General features: G+C 31.3%; 6 protein-coding genes and 3 pseudogenes across 7 annotated transcripts; 5 read left to right on the forward strand and 4 right to left on the reverse strand.

Annotated features, from left to right (window-relative positions):
- Positions 1 to 447: 447 nt before the first annotated feature.
- On the reverse strand, positions 448 to 2,305 carry LOC129616212 (chitobiosyldiphosphodolichol beta-mannosyltransferase). The gene is made up of 4 exons (XM_055531724.1): positions 1,607 to 2,305; positions 1,271 to 1,548; positions 901 to 1,186; positions 448 to 845 (listed from the first exon to the last, which is right to left on the reverse strand). The coding sequence occupies exons 1-4, from the start codon at positions 2,149 to 2,151 to the stop codon at positions 620 to 622; spliced, it is 1,335 nt and encodes a 444-aa protein (XP_055387699.1). The 5' UTR covers positions 2,152 to 2,305; the 3' UTR covers positions 448 to 619.
- An 801-nt stretch (positions 2,306 to 3,106) lies between these two features.
- LOC129616226 (uncharacterized) lies at positions 3,107 to 4,450 on the forward strand. The gene is made up of 3 exons (XM_055531756.1): positions 3,107 to 3,450; positions 3,864 to 3,979; positions 4,043 to 4,450. The coding sequence occupies exons 1-3, from the start codon at positions 3,427 to 3,429 to the stop codon at positions 4,200 to 4,202; spliced, it is 300 nt and encodes a 99-aa protein (XP_055387731.1). The 5' UTR covers positions 3,107 to 3,426; the 3' UTR covers positions 4,203 to 4,450.
- A 6,846-nt stretch (positions 4,451 to 11,296) lies between these two features.
- Positions 11,297 to 11,402, forward strand: LOC129616256 (U2 spliceosomal RNA; annotated as a pseudogene).
- Positions 11,403 to 11,855: 453 nt separating this feature from the next.
- On the forward strand, positions 11,856 to 12,827 carry LOC129616181 (transmembrane emp24 domain-containing protein eca). The gene is made up of 2 exons (XM_055531670.1): positions 11,856 to 12,098; positions 12,212 to 12,827. The coding sequence occupies exons 1-2, from the start codon at positions 11,963 to 11,965 to the stop codon at positions 12,727 to 12,729; spliced, it is 654 nt and encodes a 217-aa protein (XP_055387645.1). The 5' UTR covers positions 11,856 to 11,962; the 3' UTR covers positions 12,730 to 12,827.
- A 140-nt stretch (positions 12,828 to 12,967) lies between these two features.
- LOC129616180 (solute carrier family 35 member F6) lies at positions 12,968 to 15,057 on the reverse strand. Of its 2 annotated transcripts, XM_055531668.1 has the most exons (5): positions 14,925 to 15,057; positions 14,406 to 14,862; positions 14,211 to 14,358; positions 14,002 to 14,155; positions 12,968 to 13,883 (listed from the first exon to the last, which is right to left on the reverse strand). In XM_055531668.1, the coding sequence occupies exons 2-5, from the start codon at positions 14,474 to 14,476 to the stop codon at positions 13,129 to 13,131; spliced, it is 1,128 nt and encodes a 375-aa protein (XP_055387643.1). In that variant the 5' UTR covers positions 14,477 to 14,862; positions 14,925 to 15,057; the 3' UTR covers positions 12,968 to 13,128. The 2 variants fall into 2 exon arrangements, with proteins under 2 accessions (XP_055387643.1, XP_055387644.1); XM_055531669.1 differs by having other exon boundaries at positions 14,406 to 14,949.
- Positions 15,058 to 15,142: 85 nt separating this feature from the next.
- On the forward strand, positions 15,143 to 16,462 carry LOC129616213 (zinc finger protein 383-like). Its single transcript, XM_055531725.1, has 2 exons — positions 15,143 to 16,094; positions 16,144 to 16,462. Exons 1-2 carry the CDS (start codon positions 15,271 to 15,273, stop codon positions 16,460 to 16,462), a joined length of 1,143 nt encoding a protein of 380 aa, XP_055387700.1. The 5' UTR covers positions 15,143 to 15,270.
- On the reverse strand, positions 16,437 to 17,202 carry LOC129616214 (rRNA methyltransferase 2, mitochondrial). The gene is made up of 3 exons (XM_055531726.1): positions 17,179 to 17,202; positions 16,911 to 17,129; positions 16,437 to 16,860 (listed from the first exon to the last, which is right to left on the reverse strand). Exons 1-3 carry the CDS (start codon positions 17,200 to 17,202, stop codon positions 16,489 to 16,491), a joined length of 615 nt encoding a protein of 204 aa, XP_055387701.1. The 3' UTR covers positions 16,437 to 16,488.
- A 154-nt stretch (positions 17,203 to 17,356) lies between these two features.
- LOC129616162 (flavin reductase (NADPH)-like) lies at positions 17,357 to 19,604 on the forward strand (annotated as a pseudogene).
- A 1,686-nt stretch (positions 19,605 to 21,290) lies between these two features.
- On the reverse strand, positions 21,291 to 26,684 carry LOC129616163 (flavin reductase (NADPH)-like; annotated as a pseudogene).
- Positions 26,685 to 26,840: the final 156 nt, after the last annotated feature.

Here is a 26,840-nt window from a genome sequence, read left to right on the forward strand (position 1 = left end):
TATTTAATTAAAATGTAAAAAAAACGTTGGTGGTAAAACACTACCTTTTTGCTGGTAAGAAGGTCCAATCTCAAAATAACAGAAACGAAAATGTCATATTTTTTTGTATGTTAGGTTTATTTAATAATTTCATCATTCAACTTCAAGAATACATTCGAGTCTCCAACACCACCTCCTATATTCGGGTTAAGAAATTTGTTTTAATAGAAAATCAAAGCACTCCCAATAAGATTACAAAGTTAATAAGACGAAAAGGAAAAACTGAACAAAATCTGTAATTCAAAAACTACATACATAACTCATAATATTAATTCCAATAATTAAATGTTTTTGAAATAAATACCGACATTTCGGTGCAAAAGAAAGTCGGTGCAAAAAGTTCGGTGTTTTAAGAAAACATGGTTGCTGAAATTATAATTGAAAACGTTAAATTAAATTCTATAAATGTTTAAAAGTGAAGCAAATCTATTACAAAGCATTCCAGTACAAGGTAAATTTGAAATTTCATTTATGTACATAATTTAAGAATAGCACAAAACACGATTAAATTCTATTTAAATATACTAATCAATATTTCACCATGAAATAACCACAAAGAGCTCAATCAAGATTTGATATTCTAGTCTGCAGAAAGTGAATTTAACACTGGCCAAGCGTTAAGCTTCCAGTTTTCTTTCCAACGAAGCGATTGAAATTCCTTTAAGTTTCTCACAAAAATTTCTTTTGTATTTATCAAACTGAAATTATTTGGAAATTTTTCAAACCACATCTTTAATTGATCGGAAAGTTCTTTTGAATTTTCAAAAATAAATCCGTTTTCTCCGTCAACAACTAATTCGTTCAAACTATAAAAAAAAATTACAAAATTAAACAAATTTTTGAAAATTTTTTAATTTTTACCAATTAAAATTTATTGCGCAAACTGGCAAGCCGCAACCAAACATGTCAACCACTTTCATCGGTAAATCTAAACCACTTGAGCTCCAGTGTAAACAAATTCCTAAATCTGCAGATGCGAGCACTTTCGGGTAATCATCCATTTCTAGCCAAGGCGTAATAATTGATATTTTACTTAAGGACATTTTCGATATTTTTTCAATATAAAAATCTTTTTGTGGTCCTTTGCCAGTTATTATGCAAAGCAATTTAGGAAAAGCAGCGGAATATTTTGTAGAATTTTCATATTCTGCAATTTAGGAAAAAAAATACATATGCATGTAGTTGAAGAAATTGAATTATAGTTTATGTTAAATTACTAATTTAATTTCACCTTCGAGTGCTTCAAGTAAAACTCCAAAGTCTTCGTCAGGAGTCCAGCTTGTACTAGACACAATAATTGCTGGTCTATCTGTTTTGTAAGTTATCGATCCATCCGTAAATTTTTGTGTTAATGCGGTCGACTCTAGCACACCGTATTCTTGAAAATCTCGTCCATCTTTTGCTAAAAACTCTGGGTAACTTTCCGACATTTTCATAAACAATTTGTGCTTATCTTTCAAACTAATAGGTTGAAATTGTAAAGGCGCTCGATCATATAATACGGTTGCACTAAAAAATGGATGATTAAAATGTTTGTTAAAAATTTTAAGAGTAAATATCTACCTACTTTATTTCAAAATTTTTCCTTAAATCCTCCTTCATAGCCTTTGTTACACAAAAATTTGCTGAAGATTTTGCACCGAATTTCCTTTCTATCCATTTCGCTAAACGAATTGTAAAATTGTTTTTGCTTGGAACACCTATTGCTAAAATGCTATGAGTGTAATTATGCCAATCTATAACAAAATGAGTTCTAGTAAGAGTACAATATAGCCATACAACTACTAAAGTTGGAACGCCAGGTGGGTTTTGTACTAGTATAAAGTTTGGTCGGGTAATTGAGATCAAGGCAATTAATAAACTTAGGGATTGCCAAATACTTTTAAAAAAATATTTTAATGTTGATGGTAAATTTATCTCTGGAAATTGTGTTAGTCCATGAATTTTAACTTGATTTGTTGAAGATGATAAACAATCTAGGATTTGTGTCTCAGAATATCCTATAATTTCTACATTGAAATTTTCTTGCAGTAAACTTTGAGCGTGATACTGCATTCGAGGGCTGCGTCCAATATCACCCAAAACAACTATACAAGCCCTTTTCCTAGTCATTTTAATCAATTCCAATTTCTAAAAGACTATATTATTTTACATAATCTGTTTATCCCAACTTATGTTTTTCTAAATTTGAAAACGAATGCAAATTATTTGTACTTGCTGTAACATTGTTGATAAAAACACAACAACTACATATGAATTGAGTGCGTCGTTTTTAAATAAAACAATAAAAAAAGACATATTTGTTATCTGTCACAAAACAAGAACATAAAGAGGAGCGTTTTTGAATTTTAATCGAAAATACCAAAACACGAAAAACGCGAAACAAAGTTTTGCCGCCTATCAGTGCAAAAACCATCGTATAAATACAGCTTTAGACATACTAGATTAATATACTGGCAGTAGAGTCTATCTTTACCTTGCTGTCCTATATTGTAGTAGTACCTTAAAGTAGTTATTGTAATAATTTCAATTAAATGCAATATTTCTTTACCAAAAGTTCGAAAAAACTTTAAATAAACTAAACCATATAATAACAATATAATTTTAAATGTTTGTTTTTTTTCTTTCATTAAGAAAGAATGTTATATGAATATATATTATAATAAATTTCGTTGATATATTATTTTACTCAAATAATGGATTGCCAAAACTACATGACATTCCAAAGCATCAATTTTTCTTTTCGAAAAATGGAATTAAAAAAAATGAGTCTTCTCACCACGTTAATCTTAACAACTCCAGTTGGTGAAAGATTATATGGCGATATTAAAAAAGGAAGCAAATTATTTGAAAAAATAGAACATATTGAGTCCCATTTTTATTGAAATGTGAGCTTAAAATAAAGAGTAACAGAAACAAGCATTAATTTAAAAAAAAAAAACATTTATCTTAAAAGTACTCCTTTACTACTACATAGAGATTTTCAATAGACCATGTGCAAGGTTTGGTCCGCGAAAGATTTATTTTGATTTACTATTTTTTGCTCATGAATATTTTTTGCTTAAAATTGAAGGTGATTGACGTCAAAGTTTTTGCTTTCAAATTTTATACTCGCTCAAATTTTCTAATGTCAAGTCAATTTCGGTTAAGGCTTAATCATTTTGTGTGTTTGTTTGAAGATACAATTTACAATATTTTCATTTTTAATTTGCAATAAAACAAAAATCCTACTGTTGATCCTTAGCTGTTAATTTTCTTAAGCGCAAAATAAGAAAAAACATACAATACATTTCAATTTTTTTAAAAACACTTGCATCTAAAATTAATTAAAATTTTTATGAAAAGGATTAATTTTTTGATCGACTGTGTTTAAAGTGAAAAATTATAATGACACATCCAATTTTTTATGCTGTAAGAAAATTTTTATTAAAATAAAATTTCAACAACATAAATGAAATTAAATGGCTATATAGTTTTTTAAATACATAACAAATATCGGGCACCATATTTAGTTAGCGAAAATGTGCAAATAGTGCTATTAAAATTTATCATTTTTAATATGAATATGTATATATGTACGTATGTACATAATATTAATATATGCATGTACATACATTTATACATATTATGTACGCGAATTTTTTTAAAGACAATAGGTATATAATTCAATATTTTTAAAATTAAAGGTGATGGAATAAAATTATATAATTTTTTCAAATAAAATCACAATTTGGTAATTTTTCTATATGCCCATGTGCTTTATTTATGGTGCTTGAAAATTTATTAAAATTTTCTATTTGGATTCCCATCTTTGAAAATTTAAGGTTCCCATTGCGGTTGCTGTTTGTGTAGCTTTATATTCCTACTTTGGTATTGAAAGGCGTTCTCAATCATCTTATTCTTATAGTGAATCTAGTAATTCAAACAGAACTTTTGTAGTGTAAGTAAAGAATTTGATTTTAATATTGTTATTGGTTAATTTTTTTAAATTAAACCTTTTTAGCGATACAAGTGGCCGATGTTCAATATGCATGTCCGATATTAGAGAACGAGAAAAAACTTATTTGAATTGTGGCCACAGTTTCCATTCGGAATGCATTCAAAAATGGCTGAAAGTTAAAAGTTTTTGTCCTAACTGCAGGCAACAAGTTCAAATTAGGTGAATTAGAAATAATTTTTTTACAGTTGAAGCCGATTATCTTTAAAAAAAGTGACGAATCTTTAAATGATACTGTGAAAAACAGAATATTTTTCAAAATTGGCTTTGTGACAATTGATTTATATCTTATGATTACGCCTGTTTACAAGAGATTAGAATTTAATCAGTCAAAAATTTTGAACACAATGATATTTATGTTGTAGGTACCTAATTCTAAATAAAAAGCAATAAATTTTTTTTACAAAAACATTATTTCTACTTCTTGTAAATTTCATAGCCAAACCTATTTACTTTTAAATCTAATATTAAGTTAACTTGATTTTTTTGTTGATATACAATAGTTTCCTAAGTATGTGTGTATGTATTTTAAAAGTCAAGGATTTGATAATTTTACACTTGGAATATAAACATGAGCTACTGAAATTAACTTTTTAGAATTATATTATCAAATAAACTGTTGCGTTAATCAACGCTTTATACCAAACAGGCATAGTGATATGTTATAGATTTTAAAATCAGCAATTTTGAAACAAGGATACTCAATAGCCAACAGGACAATAAGGACAATAACATAGACAAATTGATAAACATTGTGTTTATAATTGTTTAAACATATAATATAAATCAAGCAAAAAGTTCAAAATTTACCATACATATGTATGTATACATGTTACATATTCCCAGAATAAAATAACATGTTATATTAAATGAAAGAACAGATGTACTAATCAACCCAATAATATGAATGAGAACAATTACTAGGTTCATATGTGACTTAAATGCAACTTTAAGCGGATCTCGACCCCACAAAAATGTTACTTGAATTGAAGCTTTCAAAATTTTATCTCGAATAAACATACATACAAAAAAGAATGCTTTTTAATGAACAATGTGGAAATAAAACAGATCCAAAAATAAAAATTTTGGTGAAGATGGAAGGAAAATTGCGGACAATACAAAATTCAAAACATGAAGTTTCTCACAATTTTGTCGTTTTTCCTTTCTCCTTATAATCTGACTCAGTGCTATCGTTTTACTGCATTTCAACATCATTTACTGCAATATTATAATCTAATGTAAACTGTTTTCCTGTAATTCGGAAACCGCTGAGATTTGACACCAAAGTCCAAACAAAAATTTACTTTTTTAATTCACTAAATTCGCTTGCACCTGCTAACAAATTGTATCTTAAAAAAAAAATCAGAAAGCCGAAGACTTCAGGTAAGTCTCTTTTTTGTTCCAAGCATTGGCAAACTGAAATTAACCTATTAACCTGTTGTGTTTTATTCTAAGCAGTAAAGATTTTTTATTTTGTTTACAAAATTAGTGCAGTTTGTAAATAAAAAATTATAAAATATTTAATAAGAAGTGTTAAAAAAAGAATACTATTTTATAAAACCTTGTAAAAAAATATAGCAAGTGAAAAAATGAAAAAAAATCTGTGAAAAAGAAAAAGAAAAAGGTGTATAGTTTTAAATTGTTATACCCATTCGTAAAAACAAATAGTTTTTTTTACACCATATACATGTCAATACTACTCGTATTCATTTTAATAATTAAAAAAAATATTTACTTTATAGTGATTTGATTAATTCATAATTTATAATTTTAGTGTTTAATGTTGCAAAAGTTTTTGTTTTGTTTCAAATTAAAATTACTTCGGATAACATATTTTTATCAGAATCGGATTTTTTTATAAGCAAAATTAGTTTGTGTTTGATAAAATATAGCATGCATACAGTATTTTAATTTGGTTTTTTTTTTAATCCTAGAAGTAATGGAATGAAAAGAAAGTGGAATGGAATTATTAATAAAGAAGTTCGCATTTCATATATTTTTACCAAAATTTATAATTTTTTAATTCATAAAATAAATTTATTTAAAGAGAACAAAAAAAAAAATAATGAGTTTTGTTTAAATTTAGTTTTTTTCTACAGATATTTAAAATGACAAAATATTTTGAAATATTTTTTTAGTTTTTACTTTGAAAAAAATTTTTAACTTATCCTTCTTAAAAATTACACATGTTTTATAATAGCGGCGAAATAAAAAGAAAAAAATGAATACGCTTTTGTTACGACCAAAGTATATCTACTAAGAAGTAATTCGACTCGTTCCATTCCGTTAGTTTTCATTTGCATCTTGCTTCCAAATTCTTAAAATATTCCATTTTTTTTTAGAAATAGATGGTAATAAGAGTTGTGTAGGCAAGAAAAAAACAAAATATTGTAAACAAACGAGTGTATCAAAAACATTGAATTGAAATAAAATTAAATTAAGTTAGGTAAAAATTTTGTTATTTTTGTTTTGATAATGACAAAATTTATTTTTCATTTTTTAAAGTTAGGTAAAATATTCGAATGTATGAAAGCAAAAGAGTTTGAAATTTCATGTATGAATGTACACATGCATGTACCTGGTACAGTAGATTCACAGTATCAGGTAGTGACATAGAAGTAAAGTAATTTATAAAGAAAAAAAGGTGTATGCATACTGATCACTTTATGAAATATAATCATTGCCGATTCATAGGAAATATGTTTTAAATTTATTAAGATTGTAAAAATAATTTATTTATTTTATTTATTAATAATAATTATTAATTACAAATGCTTAACACTAAAAATTTAAAATATTTTCAAAAGTATATATTTACCTCTTCACATCTTTTGGCAACAAATGAAATTTTCGTGTCGGCTTTTTTTCATCCCAAACACTTCAAATAATGTTTACCCATTATTATAAAAAAATTTTTTTTTTTCACAACTACTTAAAATTTTTTTAATATTATACGTCTTTTTAAAATTTATTTTTATTATTTTTCATATAAATAATAATAATTTTTTTTAAACACTTTTTTTCCGCTTCGCTTTTATAATATGAATACACATTATTTGCCACCTTGTACTGGAATGAATTACAGAAATTATTGTGTCGCTTTTAAAATTCTTAATATTTTTCCCTATACTTTATATAGGAACAAATAATAAAGTGTCGCGTTTCAAAATTACATTATAAAAAAACAGGTGGACATCTATTGCGTACTCTTTCCCTCTCCCAAAAATTCTTATGTGTATAAAAATGAAAATAAGAAAGTATACTGCTTAACTCTTTTAACTAAGGGAATTTTTTGTATACAAATATTGGTGAGTGATTGCATTAGTGTGATGTAAACGGAGAGTCGAACTACTTGTTAGTAGATATACTTTGGTTACGACTTTGCAATGCTCCGAACAAAGAAAGAGAAAACTGGAATAAATTTGGCTTCATTGTTTTTTCAAGATATCCTTTAGTATTTCTAATTCGTTGCCCTACACGACAATATACTGCCTACTTTAGTGAGTAATAACCAAGATATTAATTAAAATTTGGTAAAAAGGGCATAGTTTTGGAGTTACATACTTTGGATCCGAAATTCAAAAAATTAATGAAACGTCATTGCATCAATGTGTCAAAAAAATCTTTTGCTAACATCATTGCCATCAACCAACAGTGTATTGCAAGCAAAGTGTATATCCAACGCAGTACAAAATATCGAAAAAAATAGCTCAATTTCAAGCTCCGTAAGGTATTGTAGTAAGAAAATATGTATACTTAATTTATACGAGTAGAAGATCAGCAATTAGATCATCCACTACAATGGACCACAGGAGAGGCGAAAGAACCCCGCCCTGCGGAGATGAAGAATGTTTCGTCAACTATGGTGGACTTAATAGTCCTATCTTGTAGCATCCGATTAACCCATCTGCTCGTCGTCGCATCAATCCCTCGTTTGTGCAATGACTCACAAATGACATGATATGGGTTGTTGTCAAAAGCTCCCTCTATATCAAGGAAGCAGCCAACTGCCACCTTCCGCACCTAAAGTCAGTTTTCAAGGACTCCCACCAGACTCTGCAGAGCGAATACAGTAGCCCTTCCCGTCTGATAGGCGTACTGAGATTCATGCAAGGGATTACTTCCCAGTGCATCGTAGAAAAGAAGTAAGGCTGATTGGACGGAAAAACCTTGGGTGGTTGCTTGGTCGCTTACCCGACTTCGGAATATACGTCACTTTAACCACCCTCTTTCAATGGAAAAGAAGTAAGGCTGATTGGACGGAAAGACCTTGGGTGATTGCTTGGTCGCTTACCCGACTTCGGAATATACGTCACTTTAGCCACCCTCCATGCCTGAGGGATGTAACACCACGCATAGCTGGCACGAAAAATTTTCAACAGTGCTCTAGCAATATGTTGGAAACCCCTGTGCAAAAATGCAGGATATGTCCCGTCATCACCTGGAGATTTGAAGGGCCTGAAAGAGAAAACAGCCCATCTAATCCTGCCCATCGTGAAGACCAGACGGGATCGTTGCCAGTTATCACTCCTGGGCCAGGATGCCCTCGGTTCAATGAGCGCATTTGAGTGATTCCGAAGAATCTCCGAGTCAGGAAAGTACGTTGACGCCATAAGCTCCGACGTCTGCTTTCCGTTCTCAGTCATGGAGCCATCAGGCCGTTCCATTAGGCCCAACCCGCTAGCATACTTTTTGGAAAGCACCCTGTGAAGACGCGCACTGCTGGAGAGTTCATCAATGCCCTTGCAGAACGCCCTCCACGAAATTCTCTTCGCTTTCCTAATTTCTTTATTGTATTTCGTGAATGAGTCTTTATATTCTTCCCACGAACCGGACGCCTTGGACTTATTGAATAGCTTTCTGGTCTTTAGTCAAGCCTTGAAAGCCCTTCATTCCACCACGGGCATTTCCTATTGCTCCGCCTCGGCTTAGCGCGGCAGCTTCCATGGTAGGCACTAGTAATAGCCGCCGTCAGAGCCTCGTTGGCCTGTTCGATATCCATCACCGTTCTGATAGAAGCAGGGATGGATCCAATCCCATCCATGAGGAGTGTTTCGAATTGACTCCAACCTATGGATTGGGGTACCCGATACGTTTCTTCTGCTAGGCCCCCGGAGACCATGATATCAAACCTAATCTGCCTATGATCGGACATGGATGTCTCAATTAAGACATGCCATCCACTAACCCTACTGCCGATAAACTCAGTGCAAAGGGTGATGTCAAGGACCTCTTCCCTAATTGCATTTATGAATGTCGGCCTGTTGCCCTCATTCATAACCATTAATTTATTGCTATATATAAATTCAAGTAGGCACTCATCTCTTTTGTTTATATTACTGCTTCCCCAGACGGTGTGGTGAGCGTTGGCATCACTTCCTATTATCAGTTGGAAGTTCCTCTTTCCACAAAAGTCCACTAGATCTTTCAGTTGTTCGTCTGGGTGGGCACAGTCTCCCGGGAGGTAGGATGAGTACACAATAAACTCTGTCCAACCCCCGGAAGACTTCACCTTCACCAACGCAGCTACCTGATCCTTAGAACAGTAATCTGGAAAGGGAAAATACGTTAGCCTTTAACTAAACAAAATGCAAGCCCTAGGCCTGCCCCCAATTGTATTATCATAAAATAGTTCACCTGTTAGGCCCTTAACCTGATCCTTCACTATGTAAGGCTCTTGGGTAAGAGCGATATCGAGGTTATCCTTCATAAATCTATGAGCTAGAACATCAGTAGATGCCCTAGCATGCTCTAGATTTATTTGGATGCACCTCACAGCCATATTATTTCCTCCGGCTCTTGTCTATGGGCTTTGTCTCTTTAGACAAAGGCTTTGCATGAGCCTTGCTTTTCATCGCCGCCTTTTTACGCATCTTGGTGGGTGCCTGGCCTGCCACAACCTCTTTTGCCATCCTAGGTGCCACATTAGCCCCTCCAACAGCAAATACCGAAGCAGTTCCGGGCTTCCCAATGGCAATGGGCGCTGGTCGATGGTCCTTCCGTTTCCGCCGTTTTCGGAGCGACTTATGACTTTCAAATGAGTTTTGACTCTTGTGGTTGGCCTGAAGTGCTCGTGGTTGTCGCGGTGGGCGTTGGTTTTTTATTTTGTCCTGCCCGGCCGCCAGCACCCTGAGAGAACCTCCTTCCTTTAATCCGAACGGTAACACGGAAGAAGTTCAGGAAAAGTCGGAACTCCACTTTCCGTTGATCTTCGGAATCATCCACGGAAAAAGGTGATGGAGCAGTCCCCGTCCTTTTCCTTATCCATCCTCAGCATCCTCCAGGAACTCATCTTGAGGCTGGGATTTTGCTTCCCTATGCTACTTAGGAATTTGTCCCTGGAGACTGAGGGTTGTCTCGTCCTTTGGCGCGTAGGTGACGTAGACATGCTGTTTGGGTATATCGTCTCCATCCAGTACCAGGACGTTGCAACCGTCCCAAGGCTTTATCTTCCTGCAGACACTGGTTATCCACGCCCTGGTATTTAAATTGTTGCATGTTACGGATATCCATCCATCCCTTTGCAACGCTGCAGTGAATTGTGGATGAGAATCCATAACTTTATCCATTTTATCCATGATGGCTACTTTGATTTTCCACATCTGGACTTCGAATAGCCTTTCCTCTGGATGCAGTCTATGACTGATGGCCACTTTGACCTGTGCTACTGCATCCCGATAAGAAGTCATTTTCGGGTTTTGTTGAGGAATGCTCCCAGGGACCTTTACCTCAACGTTGCCCTTCATCGACCCCTTTTTTGAGGGTTGTGCTTTTCTCTCTTTGAGAAAACTTTTGAGAAGCTCTGGTTCCGCAGGCCCTTGAGCACTAACTGTGTTTGTGATGATTTTGTCCTTAGTATTGTTGTTGTTGTTGTAATTGTCACTGTTGCTATTGTTGTTGTTGTTGTTGTTGCAGTTGTTGTATTTGTCACAGTTGTTGTTCTTGCTGTTGCTGTTGTTGTTACTGTTTACATTCTCCATTTTGTTCCCACGGGTAGCGCGGGAAAGTATAGTCAACCATGGCAGAGCCCGACATACCATGGGAAGGCTCGTTTAAACTGGAGGGCGCCTGGTATCCAGAGTCCATATACTAACGACTTATATAGGGCTGAAATTCACAAAGCAAGGGGCTCGCCGCGAGACATGACCACGACACGAACTTAACTTTGATCGTTTCAATCACCCCTTTATCCTCCGCCATTACAGGGGCCCACCACTATGAGGCCTATGCAGTTTTGAGCTTCAAGTCCTATGTAAAAAAATCGCTTCTCGGCCTTATGGCTAAAATAAAAGTGTAGTATCTGTTCTTATCAGCTTAACATCTGATAGACTTCAAAGTCCTATGTAAAAAACTAGCTGCACTTTCATACAAATGCACGCATATCTAAAAACTCATTTATTAAAATATTCTTAATTTATAAAATTAAACATTTCTTAATAAATTAAAATCTTAAAATAATTTTATTTATAAATAATTGATTTATTTTTTGATAAGATATATTTTAAAGCAAGCACTTGTCAAAGAATTAAAATAATAATAATTTTTATTGAAAAAAACACACTACGAGAACTTTGCTTTTGCTTTGTAAAGTAAGTTAAAATAAAATTCTGTCACGTGAAGGCATTTTGAAATTTAGATGTGTACAGAAAAGTGTTCCTTCTAAACAAACTTAGTTGACTATTTGTTCATTTATATGTAACACAAATGCAAATACGCCATTTGCAAAAAAAATATTTAAATTATCTGGCCAGCCTTATTGCATTTATATTTATTGAAAAAAATTTTTGATATGTATATACATATGTGCTTTTTGACGTTCTCTTAAATATTATGTGACGTGTTTAGTTAAATGTATGTAATAATATCGGCATTCGCAATAGAAAAATTCTTAATTTTTTTTTTGTGCGTTAAAGAAAATAGTATTATATGAAAATGAGTTGTTTTTTTGGAATTTTAACTTTCATTACCTGTGTTCATTTTTCGTTTGGATTATACTTTCATATAGCTGAAACTGAAAGAAAATGTTTTATAGAAGAAGTTCCAGATGAGACTACAGTTATAGGTTTTTCATTTTATAAATTATATTTGTACTGATGGTTGTATAGCTGTTAGATTTGTTTTTCAATTCGTATAAAAGTCGAAAGTCGTTATAAATAATTTCATATATATTTTTAGTTAATTACAAGGTCGAATTATACGATCCGAAATCAGGCGGATTTATGCCTTCATCCCCTGGGATTGGAATGCATGTCGAGGTACGTGACAGTGATGATAAAATAATATTATCTCGAGTCTATAGTTCTGAAGGACGAATTTCGTTCACCTCTCATACGCCTGGAGAACATGTCATCTGTATGTACTCGAACAGCACAGCATGGTTTAGTGGATCACAATTGCGAGTGCATTTAGATATTCAAGTTGGGGAACATGCCATTGATTACGCAAATGTAGCTCAAAAAGAAAAACTAACAGAGCTTCAGTTAAGAATACGCCAGTTATTAGATCAAGTTGAACAAATTACAAAAGAGCAAAATTATCAACGTTACAGAGAAGAAAGGTTTAGACAAACAAGCGAAAGCACGAATTCTAGAGTCTTATGGTGGTCCATTGCTCAAACAGTCGTGCTTCTCTGTATGGGTTTCTGGCAAATGAGACATCTCAAGAGCTTTTTCGAAGCAAAAAAACTGGTGTAAACACGGGACTTAGTAAAATCTTGCAAATTATTCTTGTTTTATAACTTACGTTCAATTTGGAGAAAAATAAAAAAAACGCAATTTAGCGTAGACACGTAGGTGGTTTAGTTTTCCTTTTATTATTCTGATGCCCTTCGAGTAAAATTTTGCTTTAAAACAAAATTTATGAATTCTAATAACTGCTAATTTTTAGGAAGAAAATGTGTACATCTTTTGGTCTTGACGGAATTGCAAAATTATCCTGTAAACTATTAATCAATATATCTACATATATTCAAAAAACATTAAACTGGGTTTATTTTACTTGATAAAATCAGTCTATTTATTTTAAAACTTTCCCAAAATTTTACTATAAAGGTCACTGTATGATAAGTCAAAACGTTGATTAAGTCGATTAAGCTATATGTCGGCGCTATCAGCAGGAGAGCTTATCACATTTTCTTCATTCTCTATGTCTTCATATCTGCGACGCGTTAATTTTCTCAAAAACCATACATATATCTGTGAAAAAACTATATTTTTATAGGTGAAAATCCCGCTTAATAATATTAAGAAGGCAATCACTGTAGACACGCCAAGCATTTCTCTTTCAATTAACACAGATATTAAATAAATTGGAAGAATGCGGAAAATGTCAATTATAACCCTATTACTGGATGATGTACTTTTCAAAATAGCTACAGCAGCGTAGTTATGCAACGCAACAGATAACAAAAATATTAGATGAGCTAAAATCAAAGTACCAGAGTTGAAGAACTGGTGAAATGCATCGGGTAAAAATTCCATTGAACCATTTGAGTTGTTGTTGAATGGCGGGTCAATTTTTATAAAGTGAAGTGGAATTAATAAGAATAAACTCTGAAGAAATCCAAAAACCCCTTGCCAGCCCACAGCTTGGATTGGTGTTATATCTAAACTTTTAACATATTTTTCATCGTACACATTTTGCAGTGCTTGGAATATTTGTGAACATATAACAAGAAGATCACTAGTTAAAACTGCTTTCGAATCATACAAAACTGGATTAACGGTATCAGTTAATATAACAATAATAACACAAATAATAACCATTGAAATCCCTATCCAATGATATATTTTTAAACTTTGACTAAGATAAATAACACCAAATAGGCTCACAAAAATTAAAGATGCACCTGAAAAAATTAGAAGTGTAAGTTGTGTAAACTTCTATAATTTAATCTACATATGTATAAACCTACCTTGTTTGGTAAGTTTATACATATTATAATTGAAAATTGTACCCAAACATACTTCGTAATATTTGCCAGCTAGACGCATTTGTGAAATTAAGTGCAATTAGAAGCATTGTTGAGGCTACCATGTCACATAGAGAAGGCAAAATAAATATCGACGGGGAAAAGTTTCTATTCCCGGATGTTAAGAAATTAAGATTTTCCGAATTATCCTTTAAGTATATTCAAAGATATGTAAGTATTTTTTATTCTTGACAAAATACTTACACCTCTGCGTCTTAGTATAATGAATAATGCTTTGTATACAACTAAACATAAAATTTGCCCAAGAAACATTATTATAACTTGTAAAAACGGGTGATAAAAACGACGTTTTATTCCTGAAACGTCTTCAGCTTCCAGAATATCTGACCACCTAAAATTCAACATCTTCAAAATTTTTAATAAACAAGTCCGACTTACTTTAATATTAAAACATTTAGCACTCCACACGAAATACTTATTAGAGGTAGGAATTGTTGAACGTCAACCATTTTAAATTATAAAATTACGTATTTTGTTAAATTTAATTAGAAATTTGTATTTTGCACACTATCGTTTTTGATTCGATCTTTTTTGCTATATCCAAGCATTTGCATGTATGCACAACCAAATAGTTTGCGATCGTTAACTATTTTATTATTATAAAATATATTCTGTCTATTAAGTATTAATTTAGCTTGATAGACAATTTAAATCAATTTATAATTTATATTACTATTGAAGTGTTTATACTTTCATTATTTGCTGTCAGTTTGGAATACTAGAACAAGAATCAGATAACAACCTTTCAGAAACGTTAAACATCTGCAATCAACCAAATGATTAAAATGTAGGGATAGGAACCCTTTACCGAAAATCCTTTATCGAATAATTCGAGCTATTACGAAAAATTGATTTATATTGGCATGCGATAATGTAGAAGATATACTCGATACTCACTTTTCTATCGAATTCACACATATATTTAATTTTTCCTTCCCTCTTTATGTGGAATAATTTTTTAAGTTACGCTACAACTATGCAAACTTAAAAAAATATTACGAAACTAAAAAAAATTTGTAACACCATTCTGTAAAAACTGGCCTCCAATTTTATAAATTTTGAATTTGACGTCATCAGGAAAATACACCACACTTGTAAATTTTTCGACCATGAGTGACACTTCAGACAAGATAAATAAAATAGTTCTTAAAAAACTAAATTTAAGAAATTTAAATTCTTAATAATCATAAACAATAAATTTATTGTTCTATTGTGACGAAAAGGACGCTTTAAGCATTGATTGATGGCACAAGGAATTTTAAAAAATGCTTCTCAATACGAGGATATTTATAAATGTCGACTACAAAGTTTATGTCGTTTATGTTTGCTGCAAGATAGAGAGCTTGATTTAAATTCAGATTCCTATTTACCTAATAAAAAGTGGATAGATATTCTTTTTTCTGTCACAAATAACGATTATGAGAAAACTAATAGTATTGAATATCCTCAGGGAATTTGTAAAGAATGTTCTTCAAAGTTGGTTTTATTTTATAAATTTAAACAAAAAGTTACAGCGTCCTATAAAAAATTGCAAAACATTTTCAAACACAATGACATCAAATCAATGAAAAGCTCAAATAATAACATAGAATACATAGAAGAATGTGAGAATGGCAATGCGAGAGACGATTTTGTTAATGTAAATGATTTAACAGAAAACACTTCGCGAAGCTATGATGAAATTTGTGAAACAAACAGTGTTGCTACTGAAATGTATAGCACAAATGAAGAAGAATCAGGTTCACTTTGTGATTTAATAAAAATAGATGATCCAGGTGACAACAAAAAATTCCTGTGCTATTTGGACATCTATGAGAAAAAAGACAAAGGGATTGAAAATGGACAGCTTAATTTCAATGAAAAGCAGGAGTTATTTAATGATAATTTAGACGAAAATTCTTTTAGCTGCCATTTAGAAATAGAAAATATAGGGAAGAAAACAAAGAAGTCAAAAAATATACAGTGTGATAAATGCGGAGCAAAGTTTACTAGAAATTCAAGCTTAAGGCAACATGACACCGTACATTCTACAGAAAAAAAATTTGAATGTAATCTCTGTAAAAAAAAGTAAGCTATAATTTTCACTATTAGCAAAATAATGATTTTCGAATTATAGGTTTACACGTCGTGCACATGTTGATATTCATATGTTAATTCATTCCAACATACGGCCACATTCTTGCCAAATATGTAGCAGAGCATTTACGAAATCCGGAGACTTAAAACGCCATCAGAAAATTCATTCTGATGTATATGAATTTGTGTGTCTCATTTGCAACAAAGAATTCAAAAGAAAAGAATACCTAGCAACCCACGTCAATACTCATTATGGGGTGAAGCCACATAAATGTAAAAATTGCGGAAAATGCTATCAGTCTTTAAGTGGTTTGTTAAAACATACCAAAAATGTACATTCTCAAAAAATAAATTTTTAATAAACATTTTAAGCTATGATTAAATTTTATAACACATGTTGCCTTTTAAAATGTTGTCCTAACAAATATATTTCAGCTGAATCTTGTCGACTGGATTTCGGTTTAATTCTTCGCACAATTTCATAAGTTTTCAAAATTTCTTTTTCTAATTTACTTATGTTTCCACCGTCCCAAGCTTTCATTAATATGTTTCCACCATCTTCAGATATTAGTGATGATAATTTCAGAACGTGATAGCATAGGTTAGTGATGCTATCGTGGTCTAAATGTTTAATTCCAGTAGCGTTAGGTGCCATATCTGAAAGGATGCAGTTAGCTAAGCGGGGCCCCAAAAGGCCCTTGATTTTTTCTACAGTTTCCAGTTTAGTTATATCTGCTCTAATTAAAGCTGTTGCGCCCTAAAATAAATTGCTATCTTTCATACTCAAATCAACTTGATTTCACTTACGGCAATTGGTTCAAATGGTAAAACATCAACGCTAATAATTACACCCTTGAATTTTTTGTTAAAAACACTTAAATTAGCTCTTTCTACAGCAACCTGCGTCCAACTCCCAGGAGCTGCTCCAATGTCCAAAATTACCTCCCCGGGTCTAATAATATGAAATTTATTATCAATTTCTAACAATTTAAAAGCAGAACGACAACGATAATTCATTTGTTTAGCCTAAAATAAGTAAGTAAAGCGTTTGATAAATAGTTTTAAATATATTTACCTTTTCTACGTAAGGATCTTTCATTTGCGATCTATATACACTTCTACAAATACTTCAACTAAGTACGTACGTATTCAATCCGTTTGAAAATTGAACGACATAAACTGCATTCAAACATAAATCAAAGAAACTTCAAAATAAAAATACGATATAACAAGAGCGTTTGATGATAATCATAATGATTATGACTTATTTAGTACTAAATTCAATCAGTCAGAATTTAAGAATACATAAACGAAGAAGAAAGCCTGTTTTTGTAATTTAACTAATGTTTTGTCTAACTTAAATTCAATAATCTGAAATAACGAAAAATGAATAAAATTGCTGTGTTTAGACTATGCTGTTAAAAAAGGTTGAAACTAACTCACTATAAAATTTTAAGTTAACTCCTAAAGCGTAATTTTTAGTTAACTCCTAAGAAATAATTATAAGCGCGTCATATTTTATATTAGGATTTAAAGTTCATTTAATGTACAGGAACTTAAGTACAGTGTCAGAGGCATTTAAGACAAAACAAGAAATAGAACTTGTAGAAGGGGATGCTACAAAATTGGATAATGTTAAAAATTTGCTTAATGGTGTTGAAGGAGTGCGTTATTTTAGGAACCCGAAATAATTTGGAGCCAACTACGGAAATGTCAACCGGAACTCAAATTGTTGTTGAGGCAATGAAAACATTAAACCTAAAGAAATTTTCAGTAATAATGTCTTCGTTTCTTTTTTGGGAGTACAAAAGGAGTGCTTGAAATTACTAAAAACTCTGGTTTAGACTTTGTGGCCATATTACCTCCTCATATATCTCATGAATCCTATACAGAAGTTGAAATTACTGAAAACAAATCACCAAAGTATAGTTCCAAAGATCAATCTTGTTAAATTTATAGTGGAAAGTTTGGGGTATAGGCAAAACGGCATAATTTTTGTATTTGCTTAAAATATTAAAATAACCAGTTTTGAAAATAAAGTTTTTGATAAATTTTGTGGGTAATGTGTTCAATAGAACGACATTAATGGGTCATTAATTAAAGCAATTTTTGGAGATCATACATACATGTTTCTGTTATTTTAATCAAAATCATTTCACATTAGTTACATGTGAAACACATACCTGTGTTAATAGTTATACCTTTTCAACTACTTGGTTAACTTCCACGCAAATTTTAATTTTCAGGGCCTAGTGAAACAAGTGAAATCAATTTTTAAACTTTAACATAAATGGATGGTATGTTTATACATACATATGTAAATATGAACACTTTTTATAATAATGGGTAAACTTATTTGAAGTGTTTGTATTACTTATAAGTAATCATTTTTATTTTACTATTGAGTTTTACATATACATATACCACTAGGATTGCATTAAGTAATATTATATGTATATATGATATTTTCGTTATCGTAAAAATATATGACAGAGCATGAAAGGAAATGTTTGATTTGGAGCTTCGATAATTTTGTCATTTAATTTTAAGTTTGATTTGCGTTTGATAATTATTGAAAGCGTTTTTGATCATTTTTTTGTACATCTATTCAAGTATTTGTAGAAGTGTATATAGATCATTTATATATTTTCCTGATCTATATACACTTCTACAAATACTTCAACTAAGTACGTACGTATTCAATCCGTTTGAAAATTGAACGACATAAACTGCATTCAAACATAAATCAAAGAAACTTCAAAATAAAAATACGATATAACAAGAGCGTTTGATGATAATCATAATGATTATGACTTATTTAGTACTAAATTCAATCAGTCAGAATTTAAGAATACATAAACGAAGAAGAAAGCCTGTTTTTGTAATTTAACTAATGTTTTGTCTAACTTAAATTCAATAATCTGAAATAACGAAAAATGAATAAAATTGCTGTGTTTAGACTATGCTGTTAAAAAAGGTTGAAACTAACTCACTATAAAATTTTAAGTTAACTCCTAAAGCGTAATTTTTAGTTAACTCCTAAGAAATAATTATAAGCGCGTCATATTTTATATTAGGATTTAAAGTTCATTTAATGTACAGGAACTTAAGTACAGTGTCAGAGGCATTTAAGACAAAACAAGAAATAGAACTTGTAGAAGGGGATGCTACAAAATTGGATAATGTTAAAAATTTGCTTAATGGTGTTGAAGGAGTGCGTTATTTTAGGAACCCGAAATAATTTGGAGCCAACTACGGAAATGTCAACCGGAACTCAAATTGTTGTTGAGGCAATGAAAACATTAAACCTAAAGAAATTTTCAGTAATAATGTCTTCGTTTCTTTTTTGGGAGTACAAAAGGAGTGCTTGAAATTACTAAAAACTCTGGTTTAGACTTTGTGGCCATATTACCTCCTCATATATCTCATGAATCCTATACAGAAGTTGAAATTACTGAAAACAAATCACCAAAGTATAGTTCCAAAGATCAATCTTGTTAAATTTATAGTGGAAAGTTTGGGGTATAGGCAAAACGGCATAATTTTTGTATTTGCTTAAAATATTAAAATAACCAGTTTTGAAAATAAAGTTTTTGATAAATTTTGTGGGTAATGTGTTCAATAGAACGACATTAATGGGTCATTAATTAAAGCAATTTTTGGAGATCATACATACATGTTTCTGTTATTTTAATCAAAATCATTTCACATTAGTTACATGTGAAACACATACCTGTGTTAATAGTTATACCTTTTCAACTACTTGGTTAACTTCCACGCAAATTTTAATTTTCAGGGCCTAGTGAAACAAGTGAAATCAATTTTTAAACTTTAACATAAATGGATGGTATGTTTATACATACATATGTAAATATGAACACTTTTTATAATAATGGGTAAACTTATTTGAAGTGTTTGTATTACTTATAAGTAATCATTTTTATTTTACTATTGAGTTTTACATATACATATACCACTAGGATTGCATTAAGTAATATTATATGTATATATGATATTTTCGTTATCGTAAAAATATATGACAGAGCATGAAAGGAAATGTTTGATTTGGAGCTTCGATAATTTTGTCATTTAATTTTAAGTTTGATTTGCGTTTGATAATTATTGAAAGCGTTTTTGATCATTTTTTTGTACATCTATTCAAGTATTTGTAGAAGTGTATATAGATCGTAAATGCTTACAAAATGTTTGCAGGTTAAACGTTTCTTCTAATGGGATTTCCTGATCTATATACACTTCTACAAATACTTGAATAGATGTACAAAAAAATGATCAAAAACGCTTTCAATAATTATCAAACGCAAATCAAACTTAAAATTAAATGACAAAATTATCGAAGCTCCAAATCAAACATTTCCTTTCATGCTCTGTCATATATTTTTACGATAACGAAAATATCATATATACATATAATATTACTTAATGCAATCCTAGTGGTATATGTATATGTAAAACTCAATAGTAAAATAAAAATGATTACTTATAAGTAATACAAACACTTCAAATAAGTTTACCCATTATTATAAAAAGTGTTCATATTTACATATGTATGTATAAACATACCATCCATTTATGTTAAAGTTTAAAAATTGATTTCACTTGTTTCACTAGGCCCTGAAAATTAAAATTTGCGTGGAAGTTAACCAAGTAGTTGAAAAGGTATAACTATTAACACAGGTATGTGTTTCACATGTAACTAATGTGAAATGATTTTGATTAAAATAACAGAAACATGTATGTATGATCTCCAAAAATTGCTTTAATTAATGACCCATTAATGTCGTTCTATTGAACACATTACCCACAAAATTTATCAAAAACTTTATTTTCAAAACTGGTTATTTTAATATTTTAAGCAAATACAAAAATTATGCCGTTTTGCCTATACCCCAAACTTTCCACTATAAATTTAACAAGATTGATCTTTGGAACTATACTTTGGTGATTTGTTTTCAGTAATTTCAACTTCTGTATAGGATTCATGAGATATATGAAGAGGTAATATGGCCACAAAGTCTAAACCAGAGTTTTTAGTAATTTCAAGCACTCCTTTTGTACTCCCAAAAAAGAAACGAAGACATTATTACTGAAAATTTCTTTAGGTTTAATGTTTTCATTGCCTCAACAACAATTTGAGTTCCGGTTGACATTTCCGTAGTTGGCTCCAAATTATTTCGGGTTCCTAAAATAACGCACTCCTTCAACACCGTTAAGCAAATTTTTAACATTATCCAATTTTGTAGCATCCCCTTCTACAAGTTCTATTTCTTGTTTTGTCTTAAATGCCTCTGACACTGTACTTAAGTTCCTGTACATTAAATGAACTTTAAATCCTAATATAAAATATGACGCGCTTATAATTATTTCTTAGGAGTTAACTAAAAATTACGCTTTAGGAGTTAACTTAAAATTTTATAGTGAGTTAGTTTCAACCTTTTTTAACAGCATAGTCTAAACACAGCAATTTTATTCATTTTTCGTTATTTCAGATTATTGAATTTAAGTTAGACAAAACATTAGTTAAATTACAAAAACAGGCTTTCTTCTTCGTTTATGTATTCTTAAATTCTGACTGATTGAATTTAGTACTAAATAAGTCATAATCATTATGATTATCATCAAACGCTCTTGTTATATCGTATTTTTATTTTGAAGTTTCTTTGATTTATGTTTGAATGCAGTTTATGTCGTTCAATTTTCAAACGGATTGAATACGTACGTACTTAGTTGAAGTATTTGTAGAAGTGTATATAGATCAGGAAAATATATAAATGATCTATATACACTTCTACAAATACTTGAATAGATGTACAAAAAAATGATCAAAAACGCTTTCAATAATTATCAAACGCAAATCAAACTTAAAATTAAATGACAAAATTATCGAAGCTCCAAATCAAACATTTCCTTTCATGCTCTGTCATATATTTTTACGATAACGAAAATATCATATATACATATAATATTACTTAATGCAATCCTAGTGGTATATGTATATGTAAAACTCAATAGTAAAATAAAAATGATTACTTATAAGTAATACAAACACTTCAAATAAGTTTACCCATTATTATAAAAAGTGTTCATATTTACATATGTATGTATAAACATACCATCCATTTATGTTAAAGTTTAAAAATTGATTTCACTTGTTTCACTAGGCCCTGAAAATTAAAATTTGCGTGGAAGTTAACCAAGTAGTTGAAAAGGTATAACTATTAACACAGGTATGTGTTTCACATGTAACTAATGTGAAATGATTTTGATTAAAATAACAGAAACATGTATGTATGATCTCCAAAAATTGCTTTAATTAATGACCCATTAATGTCGTTCTATTGAACACATTACCCACAAAATTTATCAAAAACTTTATTTTCAAAACTGGTTATTTTAATATTTTAAGCAAATACAAAAATTATGCCGTTTTGCCTATACCCCAAACTTTCCACTATAAATTTAACAAGATTGATCTTTGGAACTATACTTTGGTGATTTGTTTTCAGTAATTTCAACTTCTGTATAGGATTCATGAGATATATGAGGAGGTAATATGGCCACAAAGTCTAAACCAGAGTTTTTAGTAATTTCAAGCACTCCTTTTGTACTCCCAAAAAAGAAACGAAGACATTATTACTGAAAATTTCTTTAGGTTTAATGTTTTCATTGCCTCAACAACAATTTGAGTTCCGGTTGACATTTCCGTAGTTGGCTCCAAATTATTTCGGGTTCCTAAAATAACGCACTCCTTCAACACCATTAAGCAAATTTTTAACATTATCCAATTTTGTAGCATCCCCTTCTACAAGTTCTATTTCTTGTTTTGTCTTAAATGCCTCTGACACTGTACTTAAGTTCCTGTACATTAAATGAACTTTAAATCCTAATATAAAATATGACGCGCTTATAATTATTTCTTAGGAGTTAACTAAAAATTACGCTTTAGGAGTTAACTTAAAATTTTATAGTGAGTTAGTTTCAACCTTTTTTAACAGCATAGTCTAAACACAGCAATTTTATTCATTTTTCGTTATTTCAGATTATTGAATTTAAGTTAGACAAAACATTAGTTAAATTACAAAAACAGGCTTTCTTCTTCGTTTATGTATTTTTAAATTCTGACTGATTGAATTTAGTACTAAATAAGTCATAATCATTATGATTATCATCAAACGCTCTTGTTATATCGTATTTTTATTTTGAAGTTTCTTTGATTTATGTTTGAATGCAGTTTATGTCGTTCAATTTTCAAACGGATTGAATACGTACGTACTTAGTTGAAGTATTTGTAGAAGTGTATATAGATCAAATTATTTAGGAATACTTTCTGATAAAGTAGCGTTAAGTTTCCATCACAGATTCTGATTTATGTATTACTATTTCTAATCTAATATTAATTCGAAAATACTCTGGTGTTTTAATTTTTGTTATTTAGTTCAACTTTTGGCATAACAAAGTTCGTAAATGCTTACAAAATGTTTGGATCTATATACACTTCTACAAATACTTCAACTAAGTACGTACGTATTCAATCCGTTTGAAAATTGAACGACATAAACTGCATTCAAACATAAATCAAAGAAACTTCAAAATAAAAATACGATATAACAAGAGCGTTTGATGATAATCATAATGATTATGACTTATTTAGTACTAAATTCAATCAGTCAGAATTTAAGAATACATAAACGAAGAAGAAAGCCTGTTTCTGTAATTTAACTAATGTTTTGTCTAACTTAAATTCAATAATCTGAAATAACGAAAAATGAATAAAATTGCTGTGTTTAGACTATGCTGTTAAAAAAGGTTGAAACTAACTCACTATAAAATTTTAAGTTAACTCCTAAAGCGTAATTTTTAGTTAACTCCTAAGAAATAATTATAAGCGCGTCATATTTTATATTAGGATTTAAAGTTCATTTAATGTACAGGAACTTAAGTACAGTGTCAGAGGCATTTAAGACAAAACAAGAAATAGAACTTGTAGAAGGGGATGCTACAAAATTGGATAATGTTAAAAATTTGCTTAATGGTGTTGAAGGAGTGCGTTATTTTAGGAACCCGAAATAATTTGGAGCCAACTACGGAAATGTCAACCGGAACTCAAATTGTTGTTGAGGCAATGAAAACATTAAACCTAAAGAAATTTTCAGTAATAATGTCTTCGTTTCTTTTTTGGGAGTACAAAAGGAGTGCTTGAAATTACTAAAAACTCTGGTTTAGACTTTGTGGCCATATTACCTCCTCATATATCTCATGAATCCTATACAGAAGTTGAAATTACTGAAAACAAATCACCAAAGTATAGTTCCAAAGATCAATCTTGTTAAATTTATAGTGGAAAGTTTGGGGTATAGGCAAAACGGCATAATTTTTGTATTTGCTTAAAATATTAAAATAACCAGTTTTGAAAATAAAGTTTTTGATAAATTTTGTGGGTAATGTGTTCAATAGAACGACATTAATGGGTCATTAATTAAAGCAATTTTTGGAGATCATACATACATGTTTCTGTTATTTTAATCAAAATCATTTCACATTAGTTACATGTGAAACACATACCTGTGTTAATAGTTATACCTTTTCAACTACTTGGTTAACTTCCACGCAAATTTTAATTTTCAGGGCCTAGTGAAACAAGTGAAATCAATTTTTAAACTTTAACATAAATGGATGGTATGTTTATACATACATATGTAAATATGAACACTTTTTATAATAATGGGTAAACTTATTTGAAGTGTTTGTATTACTTATAAGTAATCATTTTTATTTTACTATTGAGTTTTACATATACATATACCACTAGGATTGCATTAAGTAATATTATATGTATATATGATATTTTCGTTATCGTAAAAATATATGACAGAGCATGAAAGGAAATGTTTGATTTGGAGCTTCGATAATTTTGTCATTTAATTTTAAGTTTGATTTGCGTTTGATAATTATTGAAAGCGTTTTTGATCATTTTTTTGTACATCTATTCAAGTATTTGTAGAAGTGTATATAGATCAACGTTTCTTCTAATGGGATTTCCTATTTATATATTTTCCTTAAAAAATGTACATACATACTTACTTTGGGATCTCATATGGTTAGAACCACAGCTGACATATAAATACAGACTAAGAAAGAGTGAAACTTCATAGCTAACGAATTTACACAAGATCATATTCTTTCAAATTTTTAGTTACAAGAAGTTAAAATTCAATCTTCTTTTATTTTACTAGTGATAACATCTCTATAGTTTTGTGTAATAACATTAAAATATTGATTTTAAAAAACGTTTCAGGCTTTGTTAATTTTTTTAAATTTCAATAAATTGTTTGAAATTTTTATTGTTTCAATAAAAATTTTTTTTTTCAAAAGCATTTTTTTTCGATACCAAAACGCACTAACGCCTACGCAAAATTGCTTAAGTTCATCACTATGATATATGAAGTATATTTACATACATATGTATGTACGCATTGATGCATAAGTAAGCAAGTAAGTAAGAGAGGGGGGCTCCACCCCTACACCCGCGCAAAGCCCATGCACTAGGGCAACAGAAAAAGGCCCATCGGCAACCCCCAAAACACCCAACACCCAACAACCCCCATGCAGTTCGACACACAAGACCCCCTATCCAAACCAGCCAATCTCCCTGACGAAGCCCAAAAGCCGCGCAAGAGACACCTCGAAAAGGTCCCCCGGGCCATCGTAAAAATAAGCCCCCAAGACACGCCTTCTCTTCCACATCAGAAACGGACAGGCACAGAGGATATGCTGTACATCCTCCACCTCCGACACATCCCGACATCCACGACATACACCCGTCATAGCAACCCCAAGCCTCTTGGCCTCTCTCCATTCTCTAGGGACATACTCCATATACAGGCAGCTACAAAAAATTACCACCAACCAATCAATGATCACTCTCGGTGCCCTCCGCAGCATAATAGGCCACACCCCATCCGTTCCCGGAGACTTATAGGGGCCAAAAGACTTAATAGCCCGCTGTATCCTCTCCCCCGTAAAAATTTCTTTACCTAAAGCTCGTACAGCCTCCGTTCCTCTTCTCGGAACCCCCTTGGGTTTTTGCTCTTCCTTTTCCCTCGGGAATTGATCCTGGAAAGTGAACCCCCATCAGCTCCTCCAACGTTTCTATACTAGAGTCAGCACAAGTACCACTATCTCTTTTAACAAAACCAGGTACCAGGGCTCCCCCGATAGTAGTTTCCTTAATTTTGCAACCTCATTGGTATTTTACAATGACGTGCAATAGCTCCTCCAAGACCTCCGTTTAGCCTTCCTTATTGTACTTAAAAACCCTCAATTCCTTCTTATATTCATCCCACATGGATGGGCTGCTACCCCGCTTCACCAAATTAGGTAGCCTCCTTACTTTCCTCATGGATTCACTAATTTTGTTACACAACCATGGTGGTCTTTCACACTTTGCAGGGCGGCTAATGGAGCAATTGGCCTCGAAGGCCCCCTCATAGCCGCACTCAGACACTCAACCGCACTGTCAATCGACTTACCCCTTCTTATCAGTTCTTGTACCGGACTAGCCATGTCAGATTCCAGGGCCGCCGAATACCCATCCCAATTTGCCCTTCGAGGGTTGCTAAATGACGTCCCCACCTCCAGTTGCAAATTTATCCTAAAACGAATCCAGCAGTGGTCCGAGAGGGAAGACTTCTCCGATACCATCCAGTTACTGACCATTAA

Source organism: Condylostylus longicornis, unplaced genomic scaffold (assembly GCF_029603195.1).
Source record: "Condylostylus longicornis isolate FDR11 unplaced genomic scaffold, ASM2960319v2 ptg000163l, whole genome shotgun sequence".
In the NCBI taxonomy this organism is placed as follows: Eukaryota; Metazoa; Arthropoda; class Insecta; order Diptera; family Dolichopodidae; genus Condylostylus; species Condylostylus longicornis.

Coding starts and splice junctions, on each gene's coding strand:
- LOC129616213 (XM_055531725.1), top strand. CDS start 15,271: ATGGCACAAGGAATTTTAAAAAATGCTTCTCAATACGAGGATATTTAT. Junction 16,095..16,143: donor TGTAATCTCTGTAAAAAAAA/GTAAGCTATAAT, acceptor TTCGAATTATAG/GTTTACACGTCGTGCACATG.
- LOC129616212 (XM_055531724.1), bottom strand. CDS start 2,151: ATGACTAGGAAAAGGGCTTGTATAGTTGTTTTGGGTGATATTGGACGC. Junction 1,549..1,606: donor AGGAAAAATTTTGAAATAAA/GTAGGTAGATAT, acceptor TCCATTTTTTAG/TGCAACCGTATTATATGATC. Junction 846..900: donor TGCGCAATAAATTTTAATTG/GTAAAAATTAAA, acceptor TTTTTTTTATAG/TTTGAACGAATTAGTTGTTG.
- LOC129616226 (XM_055531756.1), top strand. CDS start 3,427: ATGACACATCCAATTTTTTATGCT. Junction 3,451..3,863: donor CACATCCAATTTTTTATGCT/GTAAGAAAATTT, acceptor TGAAAATTTAAG/GTTCCCATTGCGGTTGCTGT. Junction 3,980..4,042: donor TCAAACAGAACTTTTGTAGT/GTAAGTAAAGAA, acceptor AAACCTTTTTAG/CGATACAAGTGGCCGATGTT.
- LOC129616181 (XM_055531670.1), top strand. CDS start 11,963: ATGAAAATGAGTTGTTTTTTTGGAATTTTAACTTTCATTACCTGTGTT. Junction 12,099..12,211: donor AGATGAGACTACAGTTATAG/GTTTTTCATTTT, acceptor ATATATTTTTAG/TTAATTACAAGGTCGAATTA.
- LOC129616180 (XM_055531668.1), bottom strand. CDS start 14,476: ATGGTTGACGTTCAACAATTCCTACCTCTAATAAGTATTTCGTGTGGA. Junction 14,359..14,405: donor CTAAATGTTTTAATATTAAA/GTAAGTCGGACT, acceptor GTTGAATTTTAG/GTGGTCAGATATTCTGGAAG. Junction 13,884..14,001: donor TAGCTGGCAAATATTACGAA/GTATGTTTGGGT, acceptor TAATTTTTTCAG/GTGCATCTTTAATTTTTGTG.
- LOC129616214 (XM_055531726.1), bottom strand. CDS start 17,202: ATGAAAGATCCTTACGTAGAAAAG. Junction 17,130..17,178: donor AAGATCCTTACGTAGAAAAG/GTAAATATATTT, acceptor TACTTATTTTAG/GCTAAACAAATGAATTATCG. Junction 16,861..16,910: donor TACCATTTGAACCAATTGCC/GTAAGTGAAATC, acceptor AATTTATTTTAG/GGCGCAACAGCTTTAATTAG.